Genomic DNA, 10,828 nt, shown 5'->3' with positions numbered 1-10,828 from the left:
AGTGTTCATTTCAAAGAAACCTTTATAAAGTTTAAACATTTCTGGACATAAACATTTTAACATTTCAAGACATATACAATTCTTTATATGAAACAGTAAATATCTCTTATTGTGCACACTCTTAAAGTAATTCAGAAAATAAACACTGTTATCTTTTGCCTGAACTCTCCTGGTCGTGGCATTTAAAACCTTACATCTCTGTCTCTTGAGGCACTTTCTGAATGACGAGGCTTTTGTGGGACAACGTAAAGCATAATGCTGAAGGACCGTAGCACCCCGTGAGGCGGCTTTTCCACACAGACCTGATGGCTTCCTGGCACAGGAGCCTAGCTTACTTAACACACTTACTGATGAGTTGAGCTTTTTTATACAGACATGCTGGCAGTGTGAGGCAGCTACACATGCAGGTTTAAATATAGTTTTACACTGCAGATCGTTTTTAGTTTTGTAAACGTTGGCCCATGGTGAGTTTGACTCCTACCCTTCAAGTGTTAACATTCATTTCTGCTATAACTTCCGTTCCTGGTGTTGTTGCTTTGAAGGTTGAACGTTAACTTCTGCACTCCATGTGAAAGTTCTCAATAATTGTCTCTGATGCCGGACATGAAAAGATCCGGTTGGTTTTCAGGGTACATTCCTGGTTTGGAAATGACTTTGTGTCCACAGCACGGCGATATTAATCTTCAGACAAACATCACATGCTTGTGAAGTCTTTTCCCCTCCCGCCAACAGTGAAAGAGCTCGGGGCTGTACATTAATTTAACACTGAAAAGTCATAACCTAATAATAGTTCTCACATCCACAAATACTGATTGTTTTTGAAACCTGGCAATGTGACTGTACGCCTCTCTGAAGAAATCCATCAACTTGAACTTATAAAACCATGTCCATCTAACCAATGGTTAGACTACTTCATAAATGCAATGCGATCAAGACAAAAACAAGGCCGCTTTAAGCCGTTCCTGACACGTTTACATTTTGGACACTGAATTTTTTCACAGGACAGGAACAGCTGATGAAAGTGTAAACTTAGTGGTATCCCACTTTAACCCAGGCAACATGAGGGAGTGTGTGTTGAAAGTATGAGGACTACGCAGGGGAGCTTATCGGGGGGGGGGGACTTTCAGTCATGAGGTTTATCGTTCTTGGTCAGAACAAGGCAAATATGTGCACAAACTCGGCCGAAATGGAAGAGCTTGTTTGTCTGAGCACTAAGTGGAACGTCCTCAAGGCCTCCAGTCCCACAGGCGAGGAGGGAGATGGTCATCAAAGTGGGAGAAATGGTTTTGCTATGGTTTCACTGTGTCATCAGAAGACAGTAGTGGCCAAATGGCTGGGAGTGGAGGGACTCTCCTCCTGACCACATGATGCGTCCTCTCCTGAAACATTAAAAAGAAGGCAAATTAAGAAACTCCTCACGTCTGCTGTTGATTTGTCACGTGAACAACTGCAGCCTCTGCTTGCTGACAAACTGCCTCTCACCATGTTGGTCATCTCCCTTTTCCTCACTGTGCTCCTCTTGATCCTCAGGTATTTCTATCTGGCCCAAATCCTGCACGTCCTCCACGCTTGACTCCTTTTTTTATTTAAAACATAATGTTTTTATTTTTAATCTTTGTTTTAGTTAACATGAAAATTTTAACACATTTTAGTATTAGTATAGAATTCAACAGATTCTTCAATCACCTGTGATTCAGAGAAACGATCTTCATCGGAGTTCCTAAATCCTTCTGGAGCTTCCATAAGGATTTCAAGACCGTCTGCCTCTTCCTCATCGCTGCAGAGACAAAAAGTAGACTGACGTGATGCATTTGATATCCTAAACTCCGCTTATCGTACAACACCGTTCAAGAGTTTGGAGTCATCTGTCATAAAAGCTTGATTTGGTACAGTCGGATGACTAAGAAGACTACTCTGTATTTTTAAATGGTCGTTCATGATTTTAGGCCGTAAGAAGTTCTTTTTAGAAATATTTTGTTATTTTGTGTGAAAGGCTTTCCAAAAAAGTTTTGTACTGCAGACCAACACTTGCTGGTAAAAAAAAAAAAAAAATGGAACCTTAAAATCAAACTCTGTGCAGAGTTGAATAGGACCAGGTTCCCGTTTCACTGTCAAGAGCACAATCATACACATAACAAGCTGGAGGTAACAAGTGCTGGGTGTGTAGGCTTAGCACTATTGGAACACAATCACAGAATGTCAGCTGAACATATTATGTACTCACAAATCACAGTGCAAACCTCTGCAGTCTAACCACTGAGCAGACTACAGAAGGCCCAAAGAAAAACAGGTTCTCAAAAGTATTTAGAGCCTAACTGCACTGTTGTGGATCAGTAATGATCAATGATCACTTAGGCTTTTCTGGGCTGGAAGACAAATTCACAATCAAAGGGTATTTTGGGGGAAAAATTGGTGACACCTGCAACGCGGTGGGGAAACAAAGGAAATGAAAAGTTTTCATTGTTTCATTGCTTTTCTTTTGGGGCCAAAAAACTTCAATTATCACATCTGGTGTCTGAATTACACTGTTTTCATCTATGTTAAAACCGCAGTAGATTCCAGACCTTTGTGCCATTGTGTGTTTTGTCGCTGATAAACTGTTTACAGCAGGCAGTAATGACCAACACATTCATCCATGTTCTGAGAGAAAAACCACAACACTGACCTTCCTCCAGAATAGAAGTTCTCTTCGCCCTTTTCTTCTTCTTCTCCTTCTTCTTGTTCTTCTTCCTCCTCCTTATCGTCCTCTGTTTGGTTTTGTTTCTCTTCATGTTGCCCATCGTCCTCCTCCTTCTCTCCTTCATCCTCCTGCTGTTGCTTGTCTTCTTTTTCCTCTTCGTCTTCGTCAAGGTCAGAGCAGTTGAGAAAGTCGAAACTTTCAAGGGCTGTCTCGACTTCCTGAGTGAAACTAGAAGAAGTAGGAAAAGGTGCCTGTGGAGTAAACAAAGGCAGGTGTATAAATATCACTACTGGCACATCAGGCTTCATACAAACACAAAAGTGGATGCAGGAGCTCACCATCGATGCCTCCTCTGATTGTTTGGACTCATGGACGGACTGATGTGTCTCTGACACTTCTACCTCCTCTGCTTCGGTGGTGCTGTCCTCTGCTTCTTCTTCAGTCTGTCCAGCCTGTGCTGACAGGTCCTTGGAGGCATCATCTTCCACCTCCTCCGTTGAAATACACACTTGCGGGATGCCACTTTCAGACACATCCGGTCTCTCCGTCAACGACACAGAGGAAACATCAGGGCACGAGCAGCTGAGGTCTGCTGAGGTCTCCGAAAGGTCAGCTGATTGGACTGACGCCCTATCAGTCACAGTACAGTCTGGACTACTCTCGCTGATGTGGCTGTGAGGGCAGGAAGTCTGCAGATGGCCGTTGGGCACAGAATCGGGCTGAGAGAAAACCTCCCCGGCTTCTGTCTCGTCCTCCTCTTGGTTGGAGGAGAGCGATGGCGTCGACGCGCTGGACTTGTGTGGCGTGAACGACAGCTGAGTGGTGAGAGTGGTCTGCAGCATGTTGGAGGCCGTCAGCCTCTGAGCGTGGTGAGCCAAGGCTGGGCTGGAGGAGTCGTCAGAGGATTCGGAAGAGTTGGACCAGACTGTCCCGTTCTCCATTTCTCCCTGTCGCTTCAGCAGAGACTAGAGAGGAAAGAAGACACAGAGAGGGAACAAATGAGAAAAAGATTCAGCATCAGCATCATGATTACGGTTACACACAGAAGGACATGATGACAGGTTTTGTGTACAGGTTGGTTATCTGGTATATCCAGAAAATAGAATTCATTCAGGCAGTGGTCCTCAAACTGTGGGTCACAGAGGCATCGAAGTGGTGGCAACTAAGGCTCAAAACAGTGGAACTTGGTAATCTTTTTGATGATGATGTTTTGTTGATCACATCCTCTATACTGTAAACTGATTTTAAAAAAATGCTGGGAGAAAAGTGGGATATGACATTTTTTTGTTGTTAAAAATCTGGGCAGGACAGTTTGAAAACCACTGTATCAATCTGCGTACTGACAGTAAATACTTGCTGTAATAGTTTCTTTTAATCGGCTTAACACAGTTAAAATTTGCGTCCTTCAGTTTTACACATACAGATTCTGCTGTTTGCTGAATCATAATATAAACCGAATACATTAACTTTTAGCTTCTGTACAAACTACAATCTGTAGGCAAACCTAATATGTTAGCTTGGTCTCTGCTAACTTGTGATTAATCACTATTTGTAACTGTTAACACACAAAATAATTATAAACTTTTGACATTTTCTTCAACTAACTGAATTAAGTAATAATTCACAGACAACGGCAGCGTTCAATTAGGAACTGATACAAACAAATGACCACATATACAGAACTAACTGCTTCAGGAAAAAAATGTCTAAAGATTGATGTTTCAGGGTAAACAATCAAAAATAAAAGTAAAGATAATATACATATGACTGACAGCTGACAAAATGCCCATGATTGTCTTTCTTTAAATTAAAATGAAACATTATCAGAATTTTTCTATTCAGATGCTGAATTTGATTTGATTTTGGTCACAGTAAACTAATCTACAGCTACAACTACGTCCCAACACACCGACTGTACGGAGGTGAATCGGGGTGCAGTACGGCTGAGTTCGCAGCGTGAGGATGCCGTCCTGTCCGTCACGACGTTGTGGAACGCCTCCGCCAGCATGCAGCTGTGTCTGGGCCTGCCATAAGGCATGCTCTTCACGCAAGGTGAGGAAGAGGAGGGACATATTGGAGCTCTACTCAACCACTATTAAACAGCTACAAGGACCACAACTCCGCTCATACATGCTGCTGCTGTCACACATCCCACTACTGCTATCATTCGCTCTCTGTGTGTTAGGCACACCACTCCCACCTCCACGTGGCCTAATACACAGCGCTCTGTGAATATCCTCACACACATCAGTGCTACCGCTACACACAAAGCAGTTGGGGAGCAGCTGAAATAGAACAAGCCAGTGAAATGACAGTAATAATGGCCATCAGTTAAGTTCAATGGCAAATATACAGTGTGTATGTGTAGTAAAAACACTTCACAAACCATGAATTATAATCTAGGACCGTGTAGGTGTGATGGAGCTGTTGTTAAAGTGCTGAGATGATATCTCTTTTTATGTGACTCACATAAAACACCTGCTCTCGCATGGAGGGCGTGTCAGGAGGGCTCTGATTGGACAGCAGCCGTTTGGAAACTGTACTGGTGGATGATGTCTGGTCGTCCTTATCAAATGGACTGAAATGGGAGGGAAAAAAAAGTTTTGAGGAAGAGAGGAAAAAAATACACCTGAATACACAAGTTCAAACTGTGAGGTGAGGTGTGGTCTGCATGGTTTTAGTACCTCCAGGTGACCTCCAAGTTCAGCTTCACCGTCCCGAGGTCGTTGATATCCACAGCGAGCGTCTGGGGAAGTGGGCAGAACAGGTCTAGCATTTCGCAGGACACACTACCCACCACCACGTGATTGGCCAGGCTCTTCAGCTCCGTCACCTTGACAAACAAAACAAGCAAACCTCAGAGAGGTGAGGAGAGGCAGAGACCATGGGAGTTTCACGAGAATGCACATAGTGATTTAAAGGCGGGTGATAAAATATGTTTTTCTAAATGTGAAGAAATTCTATGACAAGACCACGACGGGTATGACAAGTATTCATTTCAACTATGCATTTGTGACGTGTTCTCTAACATGTATGTGAGGCTCACAGCTGAGTGCCACAGACAGGTTACGTATGTCAGACTTCGTTGGTTTTGCTCTTTTCATGGGATTTGTTTGCAATAAGAAAAGCTGGAAGTAACAGAAGCCTTGTGCTTTAAAGCTGATCCCACCTTGATTGACAGCAGTTCTGTGATGAGCGGCAGAAAGATGTACTCTTCACTGTCCCATATCTGCTTGTTGCTGACCTCGACGCGGCCTCGTAGCCTCCAGCGCTGCCGTCCATAACGCATTAGGACCTAATGGGGGCCAAAAGCAGCGGGTGTTTTTAACCCGGCAGACGCAGAGACTGTCGAAATCAAGAGTCTGGATGCTGGTTTTTGTGTTTCTTACCTCATACTGGTCACCAGCACACAATCGTGCAAAGCCAGCTAGACCTAAAAAAATCAGAAATAGACAGAAAAAATAAGAACTGCAGAATTACAGAGTGGAGCAAATAGGAAATCACATGAGTGTAGAAAGTGACTCACCCTTCATCTTGACATGAAATTCTCCCATCTGGCTTTCTAATTCGCTCTCAAGTGAGCACATGTGCTGCAGACGCGGACAGAGGAAAGCATTTAAAAATGTTACAGTGATTTGTTATAACATTAGGATGTACAGCACATATTTTTAGTAAAAACTAAAGTGAGAGCCACACCCAGTGTACATGCTGTAACAAAGAGGCAGACCTCAGGTCAGTCCTCTTACCTCTGTACATTCTCTATAACCCTTGTTGGCTTCACTCAGACTCTCTCGGGCCTCCTTGCTTCCCGTGGCGGAGTTAAAAGCCGCCACCATCTTACTTGCCCCATCACGCAGTCGTCGCTGTATACAATAAGCATCGTACAGCTCCTCAACCTGCAAAGGCAAATGTTACACAGGTGTCAACAGATGAATGTAATGTTAAATTCTCACCCCGAGAGAGAATGAAACTGAATTAACTTTTATCTGTTCTCTCTGTTATTTTATGAAATGCACCATAGTGGCATTAATTGTCCATCCAGTAGACAAAAAGTAGTATAAGCATTCATCTGGACTCATATGAGTCCATCTAATGAATTTTAGTCAAACAATCACTTTCCCTTCAGCTTTGGAGTTCACCTACTCCTGAGGTAAATATCAGGCTCTTTAGCTGCTAAATACACCGCTACATTCACCAGCTAATCGCCTGTTTGGTGCTGAGCTGGCAGTGAATAGTGGGTTCATTAGAGTTATTTTTACCTATAAACAGCTGCCTGGTGCAGCTGGAAAAAAAGCTGATGAGAGTGGGGAGTGTGAACCAAAACTGTAAATGACTGGGCAGCAACAACCAAAACAATGAGATGAAAAACACTAAGAACCTCAGCAGGGTCAGGTGATCAATCTCTCTGGGTTTGTCACAGTCAATGATATCTTTCACATTCCACATACTTTCAACCAGCTTTAGTACTATTTTTTGTTTAGTCCCTTCACTCTTTAAAAAAAAAAAAAACAAACATACATACGTACCTTGCTGAGATGGAATTCCAAGCGTCGCATAAACCTCTCTATTGCTTTCACTTGCTACAAAAAAAGAATGAATTATTAAACTTGACCAAGTACTGCAGAACATCTTTGTCTCTCATCTTGATGCTGTTTCAGAGTCTTGTATGAAACTGTGAACGAAACTCACCTTATCCAGCTCATACAAAGACCCCTAGAAAGGAAACAACAAGAATTAAAACAAAAAGCATTTAGCATCACAATGTGTCAAATTAACATCCTGACTTAACAGCCAGCCTGGTGCTGAATGATAGACAATCCTGGTGTGACTGGTCTGACTACATGAGCGTCTCACCAAACGGCCGTTCCTCTTGTTCTCTCTGATCTGCTGACCCAGACTCTCCAGCTCCAGCTGGTGGACCTGCAGGTACGACCTGACAACAAAAACCACCATTACTTCTTAATATTCTGTGTATTCGGTGATGTTCCACCTGGCAGCCATCCACTGGTATCAGTGCAAACAGGGCCTGAGATGTGTTTACTCACTGTAAGCCTCTGCGTAAAGCAGCGTACACTTCATCCAGCCTCTCGGGCTGGGGGGTTTTAGTGGGTGGCAGTTTGGTGGAGCCTGTGAACATCCTGCTTCCTTACAAGGCACGTTTCTCTTGGATCAAACAGTGCTGAGGCAGGGAGAGGCAGACAGAGATAGAACATGGGATCATTTCTGATAAGGCCTTAGTGATTATTTTAGCTCATTCGAGGGCTTACAACAGGCAGCACAGAGAGAGACGGAAAGAGTTCTGCTTACCTGCTGAGTAGATGGAGACTGTCACTACTGTAGCATGCTTGGAGAGTTGAATGCACTGTGGCTTTAACAAACTGAATGACATGTCCTGTAATTACACAAAAATGAGACATTAGAAACAAAAACGTCCCTCTTCACCACATACCTCGCGGTACCTGACAATACTTTTTCTGCTACTCTGTTATTATCAAGCCTTCTGAAAATTAGGGAAGTCGCTGGAGGACAAATTGAGGGGGGAACAAAAAAAAAAGAGGATAGAAACCACTCTTTCACTTCCTCAGTCTGGCCACACTGTTTTGTTGAAAGACTGAGACGCCGGGCAACATGCATGCAGCGACCACAGTGGCCACCACTGACAACAGCAGGGAGTACAGTCTGCTTTTGCTTCTCTTCCCCTTCCTTCCCTACTTCTCCACCTCCCCCCCGTCCGCCTCACATCCCACACCAGCATACAGGAAGTCTCATGGCTGACTCTACACAGGAAATTCTACACAGAAGTTTGGCCCGAGAATATAAAACCATCCCTCCACTGTGTGTAAGGGTGTAAAAACCGACCCTTTTTCTACTCCGAGCTTAGCTACTAAACATGCAGATTAGTGCGATGCCACAGGCAGGAGAAACTATAGGAAGAGGGTCGTGCCTGAGCTAATCTAGTCACAAAAGAGATTACAGACTTAAACCACACTAAATCTGTCAAGCAGGAGCCAAACCCATATTAACACATAGGATCTGAGAATGAGCCAGCACAGGGCAGACATCTGCTCTCCATTGTCTTACCCTAAACTCTAAACCAGCAGAGAAATGTGCCTCATGATGAGAGATGGGATCAAATGTTCCACCTGTTGGACTTGCTGAGATGGAAAACACACAGATTATGGTTTTACATGATCAAAGCCTCATTAGGAACAACACTGCCGATGTGACAATAAGCTGCGTACACCCTGCTGTCTTTTCTGTGTTCCCCTGCCGCGCAGTGAGGACGTGGACTCGGGGTGCAGCAGAACAGGGGTCCCGATAAACCGCTAATCTTAGCCGCACACTGGGAGGATTAACTGGAGTTGGCCAGGGTCAGAACATGGCAAAGAAAAGGCACCATACTAGAGGGCTTTTGGGGATAAAACACCCCACCAACACGTCTCTTGCCAAACACGAGACTCAGATGTGCACCCTGAGGTGGGCACAGCTATGAAAGTGCAATGTCATTGTGATACACCCACATACAACGAGATATCTCTTATACACCCCTACCCATCCATACAATAGCTATACCCAAAGCCCACGGAAACACTCAGCAGAGTATTGATGACTGCCCAGTTTACTCTCTGTCTGATGTGCTTTTATCCCTTTCCTTACATTACAGATCATTAGCTGGATTAATCCTGCCCACAGAGCAGAGGGAACAAAGAGGACACTGTTTCCAATCACCTCACAAGACTGGAGTTTTATTTTTTTTTTTTAAAAAAAAAGCCTTTTGCACATTCAGTGCATTTACAAGCACATGTAGCCTCATTCAGGCCGTAGTTTGGATTATCGACAACAATCTCAGAACCATCTGCTCATTTTGACAAACTGACCAGTCACTTACTTGAACAATAAATGACTACTTAGGATTCCTTTTGTTACAAGCTGATTGATTTATAAATTGTCACAAGAAAGGAAAAACTGTCCATCTTAGTAGAACACAGGAACATATTCAACCTACGATGGTTTAAATCAGACAAAAGCAGTCAAAAACATTTGAGGAGCCTGAATTCGTGAGGTAGTCAGTTATCAAACTAGATGCTCATTAATCTTCTACTGCTGGACTCCTTTATCAACTGACTTAATGTCTGGAGACTAAAACTCTATAATCAATCAGACATCACTATGAAATCTTAAACTGACCTATTGCCAAAACACAGTGTACTATAACACAGAATGAGGAAAAGAAAGTCATACATGTTTAAATTTAAATTTAGAGATGAATCATAAGCATTACTGGAAGTGATTACTTTCCTGTCGGTCGGTTCATCCACTAATCGACTAATCATTTCAGCACATATATATATATATATTTTTTACGTGACGCAACGTTTGAATCCAGAGAGCATTGTTGCACCTAAAATTTAGACCAGTGTTCATCCGTACTTTGTGGGTTCAACTGCGTGTGTTGGGAGGAGGAAGAGGAGGAGGATGGGGAGTAATGGTGTTACAATACAATACAACCAACTCTATTCCAGATTACTGGATTAGCCTAACCCGGCGGCAGCAGGCCACTCAGTCGGATAAAAACACTTACACATCATGGCTGTGCTCTTTGCTTGAAGTAACAGCAAAAGAAAGGAGTTCAAAGAGCAAACTTGGGACACGGTGTCGTGCCAGATTTCGTATTCAGAAACGTTACATATCACACCACAGCACCAGGAGCCCATCACAGGCCACAAAAAAGTCCTCTCCCGACCATGCCAGACCCCCAAGGCCCTCTTCCCCTGGAGGTGTCCTTTCACCAACTCACAGCCAACAACAAAAACAGACGGGAAAAGGAGGAATTAAGTCAATCACAGCCAGCTGGCAGACACAATTTCAACAACATCACGGGAAAGCAACTTCACGTCGGACGGACTCATGTCCATGTAGAAAAAAATTAAACGGGCTTCTAGTTGTGACCTTGGCGAGAAAAACAGCAAGTCCTACCTCTGTTTTACTGTCCGACAACCTGGAGAATATGACCGCAGTCTCATTTCCAATGCGATGCTCCACGCAGTTAGCAGAGGTTTACAGTTATTCTGGGCGCTGTCCCTCTCCTTGATTTCGCAGTTTTTTGTGTCCACAATCAAGTTAACGGCCCTTACAACAAACAACTTC

General features: G+C 43.6%; 1 protein-coding gene across 2 annotated transcripts; it reads right to left on the bottom strand.

The window, feature by feature from the left end:
- Nucleotides 1-3: 3 nt before the first annotated feature.
- Nucleotides 4-10,818, bottom strand: LOC124057633 (rho family-interacting cell polarization regulator 1-like). Of its 2 annotated transcripts, none has more exons than XM_046386085.1 (17): nt 10,658-10,818; nt 7,988-8,072; nt 7,726-7,859; nt 7,535-7,613; nt 7,370-7,393; nt 7,207-7,260; nt 6,427-6,576; nt 6,207-6,270; nt 6,070-6,113; nt 5,850-5,975; nt 5,365-5,513; nt 5,150-5,258; nt 3,019-3,645; nt 2,666-2,931; nt 1,687-1,777; nt 1,483-1,576; nt 4-1,379 (listed from the first exon to the last, which is right to left on the bottom strand). In XM_046386085.1, the coding sequence occupies exons 3-17, from the start codon at nt 7,815-7,817 to the stop codon at nt 1,309-1,311; spliced, it is 2,040 nt and encodes a 679-aa protein (XP_046242041.1). In that variant the 5' UTR covers nt 7,818-7,859; nt 7,988-8,072; nt 10,658-10,818; the 3' UTR covers nt 4-1,308. The 2 variants fall into 2 exon arrangements, with proteins under 2 accessions (XP_046242041.1, XP_046242050.1); XM_046386094.1 differs by lacking the exon at nt 10,658-10,818 and adding an exon at nt 10,263-10,626.
- Between the last annotated feature and the right edge of the window lie 10 nt (nt 10,819-10,828).

This window comes from Scatophagus argus, chromosome 1 (genome assembly GCF_020382885.2).
Source record: "Scatophagus argus isolate fScaArg1 chromosome 1, fScaArg1.pri, whole genome shotgun sequence".
In the NCBI taxonomy this organism is placed as follows: domain Eukaryota; kingdom Metazoa; phylum Chordata; class Actinopteri; family Scatophagidae; genus Scatophagus; species Scatophagus argus.
The sequence above is the reverse complement of the archived record's forward strand: the minus strand, read 5'-3'. Positions and strand labels throughout refer to the sequence as shown.

Bases quoted from the DNA above. Each gene is read 5' to 3' on its own strand.
- LOC124057633 (XM_046386085.1), bottom strand. From the start codon at position 7,817: ATGTTCACAGGCTCCACCAAACTGCCACCCACTAAAACCCCCCAGCCC. The intron at 6,577-7,206 runs GTACGTATGTAT...TTGCCTTTGCAG, and splicing joins TGGAATTCCATCTCAGCAAG to GTTGAGGAGCTGTACGATGC. The intron at 5,259-5,364 runs GTACTAAAACCA...CTCCCATTTCAG, and splicing joins AACTTGGAGGTCACCTGGAG to TCCATTTGATAAGGACGACC.